The sequence below is a fragment of the Xiphophorus hellerii genome, chromosome 5 (genome assembly GCF_003331165.1).
Source record: "Xiphophorus hellerii strain 12219 chromosome 5, Xiphophorus_hellerii-4.1, whole genome shotgun sequence".
Taxonomy (NCBI): domain Eukaryota; kingdom Metazoa; phylum Chordata; class Actinopteri; order Cyprinodontiformes; family Poeciliidae; genus Xiphophorus; species Xiphophorus hellerii.
The window spans coordinates 30,395,874-30,415,008 of NC_045676.1; the positions used below are offsets into that span (position 1 = coordinate 30,395,874).

General features: G+C 40.5%; 2 protein-coding genes across 7 annotated transcripts in view; both read right to left on the reverse strand.

Moving 5' to 3' along the window:
• Positions 1-440: 440 nt before the first annotated feature.
• tmem192 (transmembrane protein 192) lies at positions 441-15,491 on the reverse strand. 2 transcript variants are annotated; one of them, XM_032563904.1, is made up of 6 exons: positions 15,373-15,491; positions 13,705-13,857; positions 13,328-13,589; positions 12,401-12,523; positions 3,064-3,169; positions 441-1,011 (listed from the first exon to the last, which is right to left on the reverse strand). In XM_032563904.1, the coding sequence occupies exons 1-6, from the start codon at positions 15,400-15,402 to the stop codon at positions 897-899; spliced, it is 789 nt and encodes a 262-aa protein (XP_032419795.1). In that variant the 5' UTR covers positions 15,403-15,491; the 3' UTR covers positions 441-896. The 2 variants fall into 2 exon arrangements, with proteins under 2 accessions (XP_032419795.1, XP_032419794.1); XM_032563903.1 differs by having other exon boundaries at positions 13,705-13,860.
• Positions 15,492-16,060: 569 nt separating this feature from the next.
• Positions 16,061-19,135, reverse strand: part of LOC116719867 (LIM and calponin homology domains-containing protein 1-like) — a 36,712-nt gene continuing 33,637 nt past the window's right edge. For all 5 annotated transcript variants that reach the window (XM_032562622.1, XM_032562621.1, XM_032562623.1 and 2 more), the window contains 5 exons: positions 19,023-19,122; positions 18,460-18,534; positions 18,266-18,374; positions 17,903-18,005; positions 16,061-17,247 (listed from right to left, as the gene is read on the reverse strand). In XM_032562622.1, the coding sequence (XP_032418513.1) occupies positions 17,222-17,247; positions 17,903-18,005; positions 18,266-18,374; positions 18,460-18,534; positions 19,023-19,122 (413 nt within the window). In that variant the 3' untranslated portion in view covers positions 16,061-17,221. The remainder of the gene's footprint in view (positions 17,248-17,902; positions 18,006-18,265; positions 18,375-18,459; positions 18,535-19,022; positions 19,123-19,135) is intronic.

Sequence of the window (19,135 nt, forward strand, 5' to 3'; positions counted from 1 at the left end):
CATTTCAGATCAAAAAGAAATATGTAAAAGTATTTTACCCAGAAGTCCTTAAGTGGAATATTTTTAGCCTCACCAGATTCTAATTCTGTAAAAAATAAAATAAAATAAAATTTTAAAAATCTCATGTTCATATTAAAAAATATATTTTTAGCAGGTGCATGCTTTGTTAGAAATGATCAAGTACACCAAGGAATGCTGTTATTGTATTTTAGGAAATCAGACTTTTATTTTCTTATTAAAAAACAGAATTTAAATATTTGTAGTTTTTAAGAGGTTAAGTGAAAAATGTGAAGAATGTGTCCATTACAAATTGTCCCTGTTTCAATGGAGACGCAGATAGTGACGGCCTCCCTGTTACCATGGCATTAAACTGAACATATGAAGCACAATAGTCCTGCTGTTGCCGCTGCAGCTGATCTAAAGTTCAAGTTAAGACGAAAGGAAGTAAGAAAAATCAAAGATTTTATTGATTCACAGAATTAACAACAAAACATGTCAGAAAAGTAATGCGATCGATAAACAGTGCATGTTGACCCAGGTAGATGATAACCTCTCTGTCCTTTGTGCAGATGCTCTTACTGCTCTGTTGCTTTCAGAGGAACAGACTGGAGGTCAGAGGTCAGTGAAGCTTGTAGAGCAGAGATAAAAACCTCCGTCACCTCAGATCTGTGACCCACGACTCCATCTCCTCCCTTCACCTTCCATCTTCCTCCTCCTCCTCCTCCTCCTCCTGCGTTATCAGTCCATCTCAGGTGCGGAGGCCTCGGCGGTGGAGCCGGCCGGCTCAGTGTGTGTGAACAGGTGTGTTTGCTCCACTTTATTGCTTCAGATCTCCTCTCAGAGCGGTGGAGCGATCTTCCTCCTGAGAGCTGGAGGTTTTCATCAGCAGGGTGAGCTCAGTGCTGAGCGGTGAGGTTGAGCAGCCTCTTGCTCAGTAACGTGTTGTGCTGTTTCAGGTACTCTATGAGGTCGGCCTGCTTCTCCACCACCTCCTCCAGACCGGACAAGCCTCTGAGACACAGGCAGGACATGCAGAGATTCAGTTATCAAAACACCTGCCTGTTTTTTTTTTTTTCTTTCTTTGGACTGTAGCTGCTTTTCTACTCATTTTTCTACTCATAAATGATTTATTTTATGATGGATTTAAATCCAAATCCACCACCTTCATCCTTCAGTCGATCTGTAAACCAGGCTTAAGTTTGGTGGGAGTTAGCAGATGCTAAGAACACTTTTTTTCTGTACACACATCTGTCAACTTTAGCATTTTCTTGTTTCCAACTAAGAACATGGAATTTAGTTGTGTTTGTATGAACTTTTAAATTTAAAGGGGCAGTATTATGTATTTTCTAGGCACATAGAATAATTTTATAGCACAATCAAGTGTGCTACCTGCAGTTGCTCTACAAAATGCTGAATATATCAAATATAATTTGAAATAAATTTGACTTGGCAATTTAAAGGCTTGAGATTGGGCCTCTGCCTCTTTAAGAAACTCCTGCTCTTTCTGGAACTCCACCTTCAGGAAGGCATCACAACATGGCTCCTCTATTAACCCTTTAACAAAGTTTTAACTGGTGTTTCGCTGAGAAGCAGCTCCTATGAAGAGCTCAGCAGATGTGCAGCTTCACCAGGTGTTTGCTAATTGCCGCCGGCTAGTCTGAAGGAGCTGAGTGAGTCGGAAGCTCAGGAGATTTCAAACTGCAGCTCTGAGGAGGAGCTTTGTCCTCAAAGGCGGAGCTAGGTCCACCCAGGCATTTTGCACAGCTGAATTGTTGCCATGGGAGATTAAAAGGTTTCTCAAACATGCATGAAAGAATCAAAGCAACACTCCAGGAATGATTTATTTTATGATGGAGCATAACATGATTTAAATCTAAAAAAAAAGTTCATTTTACACAATAAGTAAAATGACTTATGTAAAAACACTGGCCCTGTAAATCTTTGCCATGTTTTATTTGTTATAAAAGTATAAAAGATTTGATGACAAAACAACAGGCCACTAAACCTAAACCAATGTGACTGTAATGAATGACCGATCCAGTGGATTCCCTCTCTGTGGGGGTCAGCAGGTCAGAAGATGCAATAAATGCTTGTGCAACATATGACAGTAAAGACGCATCTGGAGGTCGCATTTCTCCTACTGGTCACAGAAATATCATATTTAAGCTCCTTTTGCAGAATTCATATTTTACATTCCCATGTTAAAACTTAAGCTTATTTGTATGAATGAAACTGTGATAGATTAAACTAACACTGATGGAGTTAAATTTTCTTACAGGACACAGATTCTCATTAAGATTTAAAATCCAAATCTTCTTAAGGGAAACTGCAGATGTTCATTTTCTGATCTGAGTGAATGCTTTGGGTTGTCGTCATGGTGAAAGAGGAAGCTTTAGTGTCAACATGGCACTGCCTCATTCTGAGGAGTTAGCTTATCCTGATCTATCTCTCTTTTTTTTATTTATTTTTAAAAAAAAAAAGGTTTTATTGGCTGTAGTGGCCTTTATGTGATAGTGAATTGACATAAAAGTGGGTAATGAGAGAAGTGGGAAGACATGTGGCAGAGGTCACCAGCCTGGGAATCGAACCTGCGACAGCTGCATCAAAGACTAAGGCCTCCATATGTGGGTTGTACTTAACCCCTCCGCCACCACAGAACCCTGTCCCCGATTGATCCATCTCTGGAGTTATGCTGCTGCAGGCTAAAGCGGCTGTAGGACAAACTGACCACTTTTCCCTCAACCTGCTACTTTCTTCTCCTACAACTCTGCAACTTGCATTATTTTCTGTTATTTCAGCTGCTGTCTTTATATTTATAAAATGACCTGACCTTGTGGTGTGAGTGTGTTTTGACTTGTCTCAATCATAGAAAGTGCTCCTCGGTCACTTCTTTTGCTCCGTCTTCTCAAACGCCAACCAATTTCAGTTTTAGTTTTTTTGTTGTTGTTATTTAGTTACAACAAAAGCTAAAGCTGAACTTGCTGAATGAAAATCCCCCTCAGTTAAATGACCTGATTTTGCGGTGGGGGTGGGCGTGTGTGTGTGTGTGTGTGTGTGGTGTACCTGAAGCCGGTCTCGGTCGGCAGGCTTGTGACGCTGTAGGTGTGTGAATGCTCCTCTTGGCTCACGTCTGGTGCAGCTCGCTGTCTGTTGAACTGCATTACCTTGACTATAAAAAAGACACACACAGCGACACATTTAGAGGCTTCAGGTTGTAATCTGAGTAAATGAAGAACATTAATAGCTGTGCTTCCATTGACAACAGAATTGAGAAAACAGAATTCACAAAAGTGCCATGGAAACAGTCAGATGATGATGCTACTGGGGAAAAGATGAAGAAGACGACAGGAAGTGGCAGAAGGATGACTGTGTGGAAAGTTTCTTAACTTATTCACGTGTGATTTTAATTTTAATCATTGCTTATTTAATAGAAACACCGCAAATGCGTTTCTTTCGACATTAGCGGAACCTAGACAAAGATTTGCACACATTTGTGATGGAAAGGCGGCTAATGAGAGGCTTCCAGCTGGGTGTGAAACGCCTCCCGTTTGTCTCTTTACTGTTTTTCCATTTTTCCAGTCTCACGTGAACCGTTCCATCCTACGCTCAGGAGTCGTCGTCCTCCGCTCCCCAGCCTCCAATTCTGACACCCTGAGAGTCCACCTTAACACTTGGGGCGAGATGTGGGAACAACCACAGCACAAACACACGGCGGCGTTGCCGGGAACCGAGATAAGAACACGAAGAGGTGTGGATGACGTGAGGAAGGCCGGCGGGATAAGACTCCAGAGTGATTAGCCAGAGGAAACAGAACCCTATCTTTACCTGAACAGTTCAGCTTCAGAGCATCCACACAATATAAAGAAATACTCCACATTCCTGCATAATGAGGTCCTAAATCTATGTGTGTGTGTGTGTGTGGGTGTGTGTGTGTGTGGGTGTGTGTGTGTGCGTAAATGAAGCTGCAGTAAGCAAGTATATGACGGAGAGAAAGAATGCTGAGAAGAGATTAGGTAGAGAACACGGCGGGAGGAAGGATGGATAATGCAGTTGACCTTAAAGTCAGAGAACACTTTATGAAACGAAATACAAATTAGCTCATAAATGATGTGTAACAGAGAGGGATGAGACAGAAAACACATGAAGAAGATACAAAAATGTAAAGAAAGATGAGACGCCAGCTGAAACCTGTCCATGCTTAGAGAGCATTCCCGACTCCTGCCAGTAGGAATGTCACCAAAACAACTTCACTGAGCGACTAGTTGTCCCTACAATACTGCCGTTTTGAGATCATTTTCACGTTATTTAGATGTAATGGAATAATAATGCTACAACACATTCTCAAAGATCACAAAAACCTTAAACTCTAATGAACATTTCATACTTTAACTGGGAGACGTTTTAAATATTCAAAATAAACTTTTCAGCAAGATATTGGAGTTTGTTTTAAGTCAATAATTCCTTAATGTTGATGAAAAAGTACCAGTTCCACTGGCAGATTATTTTACTTGTAAAATGGGAAAAATATCTTGTTGTAATTGAAATGGTTTGCCGGTGGAACTGGCACCTTTTCATCGAAATTAAGGAATTATTGACTTAAAATTAACTCCTACATGTGGACAAAAAGAAATTACTTTTAAGTTAGTTTTGTCTTATTTAAACTGTACAAAGATATTTTCACTAAAAAAAAATTTTTTTTAGTGAAAATAAAATATTTTTAAAGTAATTCTTATTATAATAATAATTATTTTAAGCTCTAAAGTAATTCGAGCTTACCATTTGAAGGTGGGAGCATCACATTGTCCCTTCATGCTTCATAGAAATGGAGAATAAATAGTGAATTTTACTGAAACAGTCCCGATAAGAATTTGAATGGGTGTGTTTTTTAAAGCAAGACGACTCCAAACACACGCAGCCAAGGATCGTCTCGGCTGGTTTAGGAGAAAGAAAACCAAGCTGCTAAACTGTCCCAGTCAATCCTAAAGGGAAAAGAATGACTGGTGAGGAATTGTGCAGAAGAAGATGTGGAGACAGCTGGTGTGAAAGAACGTACTAAAACCTCTCTGAGCAGCGCGCCGTAGTTCCTCCAGACCGGAGACCGTGGAGCTCAGACGATGAAATAAGGCTTTCTACAAAGCGTATAATTCACCTCAATAAGCAGGTTCTCTGTGCAGTTTCATTCATAACACACTGTATGTGTGTGTTAACTGGGTTGGTAGTGACATCTGGTGTGGAAATCATCTCAACAGAAACCGATGACATGTTCAGTACTGATGTTCTGCGCAGTAAATCAGAGCTAACCACCGTCTGTAGCTGTGTTTCCATCGACCATATGGATTTGACAGCTTGAAAATAAATTTGTTTAATGGAAACACAGCAATTTAAAAAAAAACAAATTTTTCGATAAAAACGAAGGATTATTGTTGTTGTTTTTTGTGATTGAATCGAAATTGGCTTATTATGCAAAGCAAAACTGCAATGGAATTTTTTTTTTTTTTGCATCACATGAGTCACATGATCCACAACCGGATGTTGTCACTGGCAAAAACCACAAAGAAGAAGACAACAGGAAGTGGTTGGAGGATTATGGTGCGGAAGGTTTTTAAATGACTGACTGTGTGAACAAACTTTATTAACATGTAATTTAAATTGTGAACGTGTTTTTTTTTTTTTACATTAGCAGAATATCGACAATGTTTTGTGTGCCTCTGTAAAGGAAATCCAACTAGTGACTCATAATAAACGTCACAACTGTTTCAATTATTATGGGAGCTAAACTTCACACCTCCTAGTATCAATCCTGAGCTTTCATTAAAGCTTTCTGCAGCTCGTAGCCTGGATATTATTAAACAGAGAACCTTCACAGCGTTTCAATGCCGCCGCCTTTCCTCTCCTCCAAAATCCAAACAGCCGATTATTTAAAAACTGTGTATTTTTCACAGCTTTCATTTCTACACTAATGCCTTGAGTAGACTAACAATGCAGTCTATCTATAACATAAACACTGTCACAGTAGATTTAAACCCAGAAAGGCAAACGCAGAGTGACAGGCGGCTAGCTGTAGCAGGCGGTGTGGAGGAGGTGGCACATTTCACGCCTTCCTGTCAAGAGACTCTCACGTGGTGAGACGCAGTCAGACTGCTCTCATCTGAAGCCTCTGTCACCCACCTGGAAGTGCACATTTCCAGGTGATAACAGTGAAGCTGCAGAAGTGCTAACAGCTAACGGCACCACACGAGTTTAAACAGGAGACAAAGGAGTCGGAGTACTTCCAGGGCTGCTGGGCGGAAATAAACGGGAATCACAGGAGCGTTGTGGTGGAGGAGTGTGGGGTCTGGGATTTTGTTACGGAGAGAATCCCAGTGTGGCCGTCTGCTTCCAGGTTTGACACGCTGGACATTCAGACGTGGTTTTCTCTCTGAGCCTCTGAGGATATTGAATCAGTTCAGACTCTTTGCTTGTTTTCCGATTAATCCACTATTCTCATTTTCAAACCTCAGAAAACCCGCAGATATAATAGATCAACAACAGGTTGACTGTAACTGAAACGTTAAAGGAGAAATATGATGTAAAATGGACTTTTTGGAGATTTGTATTATATTATCCCCTCATCTAAACCATACCTGGAGTTTTGCTTTGATTCTTTCATGCATGTTTGAGAAATCTTGTATTTTCCAGCCACGCAGAGCCATTTTATAGCACAATCAAGTAGTTATGAAAGTGCTATGCATATCAAATATGACTTTAAAAAATGCCTTGAAATTGGGCCTCTGTCGCTATAAAACTTCCTGCTCTGTCTGAAACTCCACCTCCAGGAAGTCATCAAAACATGGCTCTTCTATTGACCCTTTAACCATGTTTTTACCAGCGTCTCATTGGGAAGTAACTCCTATAATGAGCTCAGCAGATGAACAGTTCCACCAGGTGTTTGCTAACTCAGAGCTGCAGTTTAAGAGCTTTTGCCTCACAGAGCAGCCCTCCCCGTCAACTCCTCCGCTACTCAGCTCCTTCAGACTAGCCAGCAGCAATTAGCAAACACCTGGTGAAACTGGACGTCTCATTATTTAAGCTACTTCTGAGTGAAACGCTGGTAAAAATTTTGTTAAAGGGTTAATAGAGGAGCCATGTTAAGATGACTTCCTGAAGGCTTAGTTTTTAAAGAGACAGAGGTCCAATTTCAAGGTGTTACATTACAAAGGCAAATTTCTTTTAAAGTAATATTTAATATACACAACATTTTTATAACAACTGAGTTTAAAATAGTTACTTGATTGTACCATAAAATGATACTCTGTGTCTGGAAAACACACAATACTGCCCCCTTAAAAAATTACCAGAATGTCTTTATGCCAAGAAGAAATGCATCAACTATGTAGGGTTATGCTGCAGGTATCAGCATCCTTGCTGGTGCCATGCGCCCTGCGGGGCTCGCATTAACTCCGGCGCTGGCAGAACAGAAGGATGTGTTCTAAGTGGAGTCCTTTGAAGGCTTTGATGTGCACGCAGCTCTATAGAGCAGAGTGCATTCATGTTAAAATGAGAGGCAGAAACATACAGAGGAGCTCAAACAATCAGCCCGCATTTCAAAGAGCCGCTGAACGAGGCCTTCCTGTGTGGACTCCATAGCTGCAGGCGTCCATCTAGGAGCCATCTACTGGCGTCAGCGTGAGCTACCAGGAAGCGTTGCATGGTTTGACCATGCTGGACCGGCCTGATCTCAGTTGGAATGTGACTGTCAAACACAAACACATACCCCAGAGGAACACCAGACTAGATCAGCTGCCCTGTAAACACAGGGACAATACCTGGGTGGGTTGTGGGGGGGGACAGCGCTCCCCTTTGGCTAAATTAAATCCTCGTGCCTCTTATCTTCCCTCTGTGGCCGGCCGGTATCTCCCCCGGGCATCTGCGCCCTTCAGCGGCCAAACAAACCTTTAATATGGATTTCCTTTCAATCCAGACTCTTCGATAGCAACATCCTCTGCTCCACCATCTTCAGCAGCAGTTTCCCCATTACACGGCCAAAAGAAAAGCTGAAAGGTGAGGTGTCACCTGCAAATCCTGAATCGTTCTAATGCTGATCAGCCCATCGGACGGGGTTACTTTAAACTTTATGTTAAATTATTAACATAAGATGTTTAAATTTAACTTTAAATATCTCTTGAGACTCTTTTCATGTGACAGCCTCTAACATACACATTTTAATGGCTTTTCAACAGGTATTGTAATTGTAACGTTAATTGAAAGTAACACGCAGTGCAGCCATTTCATTAAATTGCAAACGGCTGCATGACATTTCATTTCCATATGAATACAGCTGTTCCAGGAAGGCCTTAGAGCAGTGGTCCCCAACCTTTTTAGTACCGGGGACCGGTTAAGTGTGCGCTCGGGTCGGGAGGACCGGGGGTGGGGGTGGGAGGTGTAGGGAGGAGACGGAAACCTATGCTGTTTGTGGGCTCAATGTTGCCGCGCAAGACGTAACCGACAGAATCCGGTTAAAGGATTTTCAAAATAAAAGACCCTCCAGACTCAATACATAACACGGAAATATTTAATTATTTCTTGCGCGGCCCGGTACCAATTGCCCGGGGTTTGGGGACCACTGCCTTAGAGGATATTATGAACAAAGATCAGCAGTATGTAACTTATATAAGAATGTATGTTTTTTTTTTTTCATATTATACTTATGTTATATTTTCACTACGTCGTGAAAGTATGAGACAGATAATCTGTGAATAAAAAAATAAATAAAATAAAAATTGAGCGTCTGCCTTTCCTTAGGGTTCTGCTGTCATCTGAACAAATAAGTTGCTCAGAAACGACCAATCACAACTTGGAGGAAGGTTTTAGTGCCATCACTCGCCCTTGTGTAAGCGCTGCTCAAACCCTGCCCCTGAATGATAAGCCTAGTTAGCATAGTCACAGATTACGACAGATATACAGTTTTTCTGTAATGTTAGTTGTTTCTCCACCATTAGCACACGTAGCAACGCGTACACAAGGTTGATTAACAGCACTAAGCCCCTCTTCCTCATCCTGACTGGTTGTTTTTGATCGTGTGCAGTTAATTTCTTCAGACAGAAAAACACAGGGAGGTGGAGTAGATCGATCTTTTCACAGATGATCAGTTTCATATTAAACTGTCATAAGATGGTGATCATTTTAACCAATATGGAGAAAACAGGTTTTTGTAAAAGTTACATACTGCAGCTTTAAACATCCCACAGAGCTCTGATCAATCAAACATGGCTGCCCACATTAGCCAATACGACTAGCACCAATTTTTTCCGTTAGTGCTCGGTTCTACCTGACCTGACTCAGGTCATCTACCATTACAACCACCTCAATGTGGGTTCGGTCGTCACGATGAGACGGCCTAAATAACGAGGTGCTGTTGTTTCTCATCGGCCATCAAGTAGAAAAGTGTCTGGACCTGGCTGCTGGACCACTGAAGTTCAGTGTTGCCACCTTGCTTCAGGCTTGGAATACGCTCAGTCATTTCAGGACGCTTTTAAAAACGCTTGGTTTGATTCTAGTAACTGTCTCGTGAATCAACTAGTGAACAACAAAGAGCGGCAATAAAATTCCCTTTTTTAAGAAAACTAATTAAAAATGCTGATGAGTCATAGCAGAGCACTCTGCCTTTTTCTTTTAAATCTCCGGGGAGTGTGTGTGAATGGTGGGCGGGGCCAGGAGCTCACTGAGCTTTCAGGCTGAGGGGGGATCCATGTCCTCTGCTTCAGAGGCTACACCAGGGGTGTCCAAAGTCGGTCCTGGAGGGCCGGCAGCCTGCATGTTTTAGTTCTCTCCCTGGTTTAACGCACCTGCCTCAAATGATGGCTCGTTAGAAGACCTAAAGGTTGTTGGTACCACCAGGGAGAGAACTAAAACGTGCAGGATGCCGGCCCTCCAGGACCGACTTTGGACACCACTGGGCTACACCAACAGACAAAAACGGCTAGAAGCCGTCTGCTAGCAGGCTTAGGGATACCAACTTCCTCTGAAAGGTTTAATACAAACTTTAAAAAACAAAAATAAATCCAACTTCTAGATCCAATAAAGTTGGATTTATTTTTGTTGAAAAAACAAAAATAAATCCAACTTCTAGACCAACTCCAGGACTGAAGTTGGTATCAAACTCCAGTCCTGGAGGGCCACTGCCCTGCAACCTTTAGATGTGCCTCTGCTGCACCACACCTGAACAGAATAATTAGATCATTAAGGCTCTGGAGAACTGATCTACACAAGAAGGAGGTCATTAAGCCATTTCATTCCAGTGTTTTGTACCTGTGGCAAATAAAAAAACTGCAGGACAGCGGCCGTTGAGGACTGGAGTTTGACACCCCTGTTCTAGATGAATAATTAAGAAATTTTTTTGCAGAAACTTTTCTGTAAATGTTTGTCATTTTAAGTGCTGTAATTCTGCCAGTTCTGATTTGCTGAGGATGCTCCAATGACAGACTGTTTCACTTATAACATGGGGAAAATGTCATGTTCTAAGTCAAATATTCTGACAATGGAGCTAGTATTTTTCATCATATGAAGGAGTTATTAGCTTAAAACAAGCTCCTATATCTTACTGAAAAGTTACTTGTAAATGACTTATATCAGGTGTACCATTTGCACTAGAAACTGGACTAAAGTACTGGGTAAGAGTTGTGCTTTTGCAGTGAAGCTAACTAAACATAACTAACCCGTTTTAGATTTCTAGTGGAGACAAAAACAGAAAAGACAACTGGATGGGTTGGGGAATAATCCTGAAAACTTTGCTGGGTGTTTGCGATAGAAGCAAAGGATGGACCCGGAGCTGAATGGCTGATTGTCATGCTGCTGAGTCTTAGAAAGGCAGGGCGGGTATTGTGATGCAAACATGCTCAGATAGAGTGGGGGGTTAGTGTGTGCGAGTGTGTGTGGGGGTGCGCGCGCGTGTGTGTGATTGGGCCTAATGTAATCTGCTTTGTGTGTCTCTGTAAAGGGAGCTGATCATTTTCTTGTGTTAGTCTTTTCATACGCGACCTCAAGTACAACAAGGAGCCATCTGCGGCATGTAAAATGCAGACAAATACCTTCATTTTAGAATCAATTAACAAAAATAGCAGGTTACAACTTGGAACAGAAACACCGTTATGGTGTAAACTTCATATACAGACGTAATAAGAACCCAAAGCAGCATTTTTCCAGAATCCAATCATTGTCTGCTGCGAGGAAATGTTTGTAGATGCATTTCCACAAATGTGCGCAAAACTTTGTCTATATTCCGCTAATGATGAAAGAACAACATTTTACATGTGTGGTGTTTCAATTAAATAAGAAACGCAATTAGAATCACATGTGAATAAGTTTGTACACATGATAAGTCAATGATAAAAATGCTGCACCATCATCCTGTCGTCTTCTTCGTGGTTTGTGCCTATGACTAATGAGATGTGAAAAAAGTGTTTCCATTGTGTTTTTGCAAACTAAACAAAGTTTGATATGGATTAAAAAATAATAATAATAAGAAGAAGAAACATTTCGCCCTAGTGCCAAAACTTATTATGGAAATTGCTGTTTCCATTGTGTGAAATTATTTTCTTAATATCAAATTACCAAATTATATGGTCGATGAAAACACAACTTCTCACTCTTCACCCTCCAATTTACATTAAATATACTTGAGCATTTTTACAATTATTTATCCTTCTATGTAGTTATTATTTCTGATGAATCATGATTATAAACTAATGCTACTGTACACAAGTACCATATGGTTGGGTTTATATGAAGGAGAGCCAGAAGAGGCCAACCTGTCTCTGAATGAATCAGTTATTATAACACTCAACAAGACGACATAATAATCATTAGAAGGTACCACTCTATGATAAAGGCTGTGGTATCAAAATTTGTGTTTTTTTGTTGTCGTTTTTAAAGATGTGAATACAGACTTTTTTATTTCCGAAATAAAAAACGTGCAAGAGAAAGCAAAAGTCTTGAGTTAACATTATTTCTTTGTATTCAAGGAGACATTTTTCATTTATTTGAACTTTCTTTAGAAATTTGGCTTTTGTTTCCCCCTCTTATTTGGAGTTTTTCTCTGATCCATTCAGATCTGAGAGAACTCCTAAACTCACCAGGAACCAGCACATAAAACCTTAGAACTAACCAGCTTCAAAGTGGATCTTTATCCACAGCCACAAAGACATGATTCCTTTTACAGAATCGATGGAAACTTAAAGATGTGGTGGAGGGATGCATCTCTCATGTTCTGCTTCAGATGTAAAAACCTTGAGTATATGATTTTCTAATTGGTAAATTTGCAGTGTTCACCATAGTTTGTCTTCTTGCCAAAAAGCTGAGTATCAATCTCAACATCAGAGTCCTGTGATCTACATTAAGCATCAGGTAAGCGGTTAGAGTTTACCTGTGTAGTAAAGGAGGCATGGCACGGCCACCAGAACTTCAACACCCAGAATGCTGAGCATCACAGAGACGTGGATCGTCTGCGGTAACCTCAGAGCCAGGAGCAGCAGCAGCAGAACATTACCTGGCACACAGAGAAACACGAGCGCTTTACTGCCATCTTGTGGAGAAATGTACCCTTTACAGAAAATTATAAATATTGCGATGCACTGGCGACCAGTCCAGGGTGACCCCGCCTCTCGCCCATTGACAGCTGGAGATAGGCACCAGCAGCCCCCTAAGAAAATGGATGGACGGATGGAGTTTAGATTTTATTTATTTATTTTACATCTTGCATCATTTTTATTACACTTCCCAATTTTATGTGACATCGTGGTTGTATTGTAAAAGAAAAAAAAAAAAAAGGAAACGTCTTAATTAGTGTGAAAGCGGCATCTGCGTTTCCATTAGCCATAAAATTGTGCATCTTGAAATTACAAAAATAAACTCAATGCCAACACGCAAATTTCAACAACTCAATAAACTCGATAAAAAGATTTTGCGCCAGGATGGTTTTCCACCTGTATGGAAAAAGATGTACAGTATTTGGTACAACTGCAATGGAAACACTTTTTTCACACCACACTAGTCAAGTGATCAACAGCGGGATGTTACTATTAGACGTCCCTTCTGATTGGCTGATAGATGATGAGCGCTAGCGCCATGGCTAAGTTATAAATATATCTTATTTAGCTGTTTTACATCTCTCACGGTCATGATTTCTCATGACTTATTTCAAGAACAAGCTTATTCACGTGTAATTTTAATTCAGTTTCTTATTTATCGTAGTCACTGCGATAGCAAAATAGTGCTTTTTTTCGACATCAGCACATCATAGACAAAGATTTGCTCACATCTGTAATGAAAACACAGCTGTGTGCCGTCCCACCTGTTGAATGTATGAGGAGCGGCAGCTGCTTGAGCCTCTGTGTCCGTCTGTAGAAGCTCAGGTATCCCCGGCTGCGGACGCGGCTGTGGTGGTGGTGCGTCCAGACAGTGAGCAGCAGCATCAGCACCCACAGGAACACCTTCCCGAACACGATGACGCTGTCGCCCTGCACGCTGCCCAAAATACGCGAGCACTCCTCCTCCTGGCCGAACTTCAGCACGCACAACACGCCCACACACAATGACAGCACCACGTACACAACCTGAGGACACCAAGAGAACAGACGCAGAAACTGGTTTAAGTTGAGGAATGTTGTAACGGCGACGTAAAACACAAACTATAATAACAGAAAGGTAATAAAAGTGCGCACAACGTACGTGCATTAGAGACAGGAAGCCAGCAGGACAGGTTATTGGCACAGACTGAAACTCTCTCCTCATGGCAGACTGGAGGGCATCAGCGGAGATCAGCGGTCCGTCCACCAGAGAGTCCTCCTCTGTGCTCTGCGTCATGTCTGCTGACGAGCCTGCCTGCTGGAGGAGGACGCCATCTTGGTCAAGACAAAAATGCTTTTTTTCTCTTTTTTTAAAGGTTTTTGGGGGAACTCGTGGGCTTTATTTTTCAGCGTGCACGCAAGAAATGGAGAGTGAAGGAAGAAGTCAAGCAGTCACAAGGTTGAGAATCAAATCCCGGACGGCTTTGTTCAAGATTAGTGGCCTCCATACATTTAATTTAATACCCACTCCACAACTACACCACGAATCGGCTTGTCACAATAACACATTTTGCTGGACGATAAATAGGCCCAGAAGTTATTGCGATAAACGATAATATTGTTGTTCTGAGACCATTTTCAGGTAGTGTAGTGGTAAAGGCATAACAAATGCAAATACACCCACTCAAAAATCGATATAATTTCAATTCTAATGAACATTATTTTAAAGATCCAAAAGAAACAAATAAAACAACATAAATAACAAATCAAATGAATTACGAAGTGTGTGATGGGATGATATACTGAAGGTGGAATGTCACAAAGAGCAGGAGTTTCTTAAAAAGCCAACAGTCCAATTTCAATGCGCTAAATTGCAAAGTCACAATTTATTTTAAGTCATGTTTGATATATTTAGCATTTTTATAACCATTGGAACTAACAGTCACTTGATTGTGCCTACAAAATACCGCTCCTTTAACTACGGCCTTCAGATTGTCTGCATTGTTGGTTCTGGTGTCTCTGATCTTCCTCCTTATCTACACATCTGTAGACTGAGGACTGGTGAGTGACCTGGCCAATCAAACACTGACATCATGGTCATTAAAGCCGGTGTGGGCACTTCTGACTGAGAAAATGGCATGGCTTCCCAACCAACCCCAGAATGTATAAACTTCTTTGATTCTGTACATCTTCCTCCAGACTCTGGGAGTTATTTTGATCAATCTTTACTTCTGGCTGTGCGAACAGCTCATGTTTTATTAATCTCCTCCTGATTCTAGCTTTACTTCACAATAATTATAAAACTATACCTTGCATTAATTAATACTAAAGAAGCCCCAATCTGGTATTAAGTCCATATACTGCTAACTAACAATCTTTCCAGTCGACTGACATTTCTGATTTGAACACTTGGATGGACATTTTTCCGAGAAACTGAAGTTGAGGTTTTTGTTAGTTTAACGCTCTAATAATTAGTATTAAAGGGAAATATATCACTGGATGTCTGAGTAAGACGGAACTTATTCAAACTGATATTGTAGAATCTGATTTATAGGCACTAGTAACATTTAAACTCGACATTAGCCTTAAAAATTACCCGGAAATGACAGATAAACGACAAAGAAAGCGGGTTATATTTATATTTGTGGGTTCTTCCAGACTGTCCGTCCTGAAAACATAAAGAGTTAATGAAAACTTACTGCCTAAACGAGCCTAAAATTCACCCTGTTTACAACTGACAGGTCGAACTAGCTAACGAGCTCTAAGGATATCTGACTGCAGCTAGCCGTTAACATGGCAACCAGTGACCGTAAAACGACAGGTTACTTACTGCATGAGGAGCAGGTCTCGCTGACTCCATGAACCTAAGAGTATGTTAAAGATCATAGAACAGACCAAAAACACACATCTGTGCGTTCTTCCTGATTTTTATTGGCGGTGGGAAGAGCATTACCGCCACCAACAGGTAAGGAGTAGGGCTACATGACTCAAAAAAAACAAACACTACTAACTACTACTATACATACAGTACATCCATATCCTATTAATTGGTTTCTCTAAAATCTCCTTAGGTGTTAGTGTGTGCGTGTTTAAATAATATTTAAATAATATTTATTTAATAGGAAAACATCATTCAATCCGCCATCTTTAAACCCAAACTAAAAAAAAACATTTTCAGCAACCGCTGCTGTTTCTTTGTCCTGTCTGTCTCTGTGTTGCCCAGTGATGGACTGGCGATCTGTACAGGGTGTACCCCGACTCTTGCCTGAAATGTCTCGCTGGACATAGGCACCAGCAACCAAGGGTGTAAGAACACACACACACACACACATATATTATAATCCCAATTAAGTACAACATAGTGGCAGGTTGCCCTCAGTCAGAGGACGTGAAAGCCAACATGAAAGCAAGTGAAAACTTATTTTACTGCATTATTATCCTTTTTCACTTCTCTACAAAACTACTGTAAAGTCACTACTTTAGGTCCAATAAAAAGAAGGAAAGTAGACAAAAACACACCAGATTAAACTGTTTTATTGATAAACATACACTTGTTATAAAAGACAATCAGAGCTTTGCTGCACTGAGGGCCAACATGGCTGTGAGGTGTTTACACCAAGCTGAGACAGAGGAAAGAATAAATCTGTGGAGAGGCAGCGCTTAGACAAAATAGAAGAGGTTTCAGGACATTTTGATTCACCAGGAAATAATTAACTTCATGTCACTAAGCAGAGAGTGGGTTATTTGGGGAAGTAGTGGTTCTTCAGACATTATTTGCTGGTATATAACTGTACTTCGAATCAAATCACATACACAACACTTCTATATCAGGCATGCACCCACTCACACACATTGTGCCTAGACCCAAAGGTCAAACTGAGTGTACAACACCTCACTATTGCATTCATTACGTAAGGCACTGATTCAGATGCAGTCTGAGAAGAAAGTAAAGCCAAAACATCAAAAACGGGAAACTACTTTGAGTAATTATTCATCAATAACATGCAGAGCCATTTTTGTAAAATGAAACTTGAAGAACAGTTTCTGTAAGTTAAAAAGGATTGTAAAACATTAAAATGATTAGAATGGTGTCAAAATAAAATTAAAGGCTCACTGTCCTTCCGAGAAAACACCACAATAACTTATATATGTTTTTATCATGCAAAACTGTAAACACAAAACCAAAATCATGTGTTAAAAGTTAGGAGTAAGGCATTACAATCATCAAGCTACTTTAGGTTATTCAATTTGAATCACCTTGCATCGCATTTGGAAATAATGGAGTCGCATGAGTCCAAAAGCAGGATTTAAGGGGCCAACATTTAATGTTCAGCTTAAGGGTTTAATGTTCAGCGTGTAACGAAGGAAAGTTCAGGCATAGATGTACAAACCTCGAAATGTGTTTGTTTCCCCCCATGAATACATCAATGCCAGTCACATTAAAACAGGCGTTTACATGTGTACAGTTAAGAAGTACATCAAAAGTATGTTGTCAAGAGGTTCAGTCCAGTTTAAAAATAAAACAAAGCAAAAGAGTCTGTTGTTTGTGCAATTCAGAGTAAAAACAGAATATTCCAGAGCTTCCAGGCTTTTCCCAAACAGCCACACTCATGGTTACAGAACTGGAGTTTATCCCGTCAGCGCCTCCAGTGTTGTAGTTCCAGTTAATCACGTGGTTCTTATAGAGGAGTGGGCTGACCTCTGCCTGCATAAAAAAAGGGGGGAAAAAGCAGAAGTTTTGTTTCTGTAGTGTTGTCTGCAGCAAGAGGATGTAAATTTCAAATCTGAATGGATTGAAAAACATGACATCATGTGTTTCCAGTTGTGCCTCTAGAGGGCGCATCTGACAATTCAAGAAGTATTTGAAACAATAAAACCTAAAAAAAAAAAAAACTTTTAAGGAAGAGTTTGCCAAAAAATCTGAAAGTAGAAATCTATTTCTTTTCAAAACTCAAAGGAGAAAAAAACAAGTTTACAATTCAGCTGCTGTTGAAGCAACAATTTTTATTCCAGCCTCATACATTTCATCTAAATATTAGATTTTCAGTTTGTTATCAAACTTATAAGGAGGCTGTCAAATGAGACTGCATTTATTCATTTTAAAGTTAAATTGTTTGTTTTCTGTGATCTAACCACACATTTTAAATGATTCTTCTCTTATAGTGCGATGGCAACATTTAGTCAAATGATGAAGGCTGAGTGCTGCGTCTCATCAAGCACATATACAGCTACTGGATTTTATTATACTTTACTATATTGTTAATACATTTTCAAAGTGATTTTTTTTTCCCTCCGAGAGCAAAAGTCAAAGTGCTGAAACCAGTGTGTGTTTTTTTTGATCAATGTGAATGTTTTCCCACCTCGAGATGCGATGTAGCACTCATAACAGCTCAGCAGTCCGTTCCGAATCCTGACGTCGGTCCCTGCTGTAGCGTCACCCAGTTGCCCTTTGCATACGCCACACTGAAAAATTAGATATTTTTTATTTTTCATCTTCTTTTTAGGAGTCTTGGATGACCAAGACAAACATTTTTCCTGTGAGGCTAAATCCCATTTCAGTTCTAGAAGCAAAGCGTCCAGACTGTATCTGTTGACTAGTGGTAAAGGCTTTCAAGCTCTTCAAAATGTAGTTTTTAGGAGCAAATTTAGGCTTTATCCAATCACCCTCTCTATCTCTACCGCTGTCCATTTGGACCTGCAGAGAACAGTGGTATGAAACAGACCTTAAAACACTGCATGTGGAAAAACAGGCCCAGAGTGTCAATGATCATAGCAGCTCCTCTTCCCAGAGGTTTGGAGCAGCCCGAACAAAGTCGCTTCCCACTGACACACCTGAAACAAACACAGGAAGAAAACGGCGGGCGTGACCTGCTGACGCCTGGACGTCTTCATGCGTCGGTGTGTGAACATTATTTACCTGCTGGGAGACGGAGGCTGAGGTGCTGAAGGGGAGACGTCCTGGTTACCTGCTACAGCATCATGTGATTCTGATCTGAATTACATTTGGGATGCAGGAAGTTTAGTCACATTCAGTCTTTGATGGCTGTGAACCACCAAGTTCAGTCATCAAATACGAGCTTCTTGTATTTTCTGTGCATGTTTAGGTCTGAATGTATTTCATAGATCTTCTTTAAAGATTTCAGGATATCTGCTCTGCTTTTAAGGATAATAAATGAAAGTAATCCATTAACCAGTAACATAATACTAAGAGTTGTTGCTGCTAAAGAAGGCTCTACAAGATATTAAATCATGGTCTGAACTCATGTTTTTTCACATAGATTTCTTAGTATGGCTACATGGCAACAACAGGGAAACTATTTACATTGTTCACTACATGTTAATTATTTTAGAACCTGATAAATATTATTATATTCTCATATGTAAAAATACTGTAATAAATTCAGAGAGGGGTGCACTTAATTTTTACCGTGACTTGAGGCAAACACTATTAAACTCTGCATTTATCATGTTTACGTTCACCTTTTGACATTTTGCATCTGGTTGGTCTGAGGGCTGCGGTCCAGAGATGACGTCTTCCACATTTCCTGTTTCTGTGGGAGCTGTTCATCACATCCAGGATCTAGCAGAAACAC

What these genes read in the sequence shown, in the direction of transcription:
- tmem192 (XM_032563903.1), bottom strand. Translation starts at nt 15,402, where the DNA reads ATGGAGTCAGCGAGACCTGCTCCTCATGCA. An exon ending in ATGCCTCCTTTACTACACAG is followed by an intron (nt 3,170 to 12,400) that starts GTAAACTCTAAC and finishes TCTTTTTTATAG; the next exon opens with TCAAGGTAATGCAGTTCAAC. An exon ending in CCGACCGAGACCGGCTTCAG is followed by an intron (nt 1,012 to 3,063) that starts GTACACCACACA and finishes CCTGTGTCTCAG; the next exon opens with AGGCTTGTCCGGTCTGGAGG.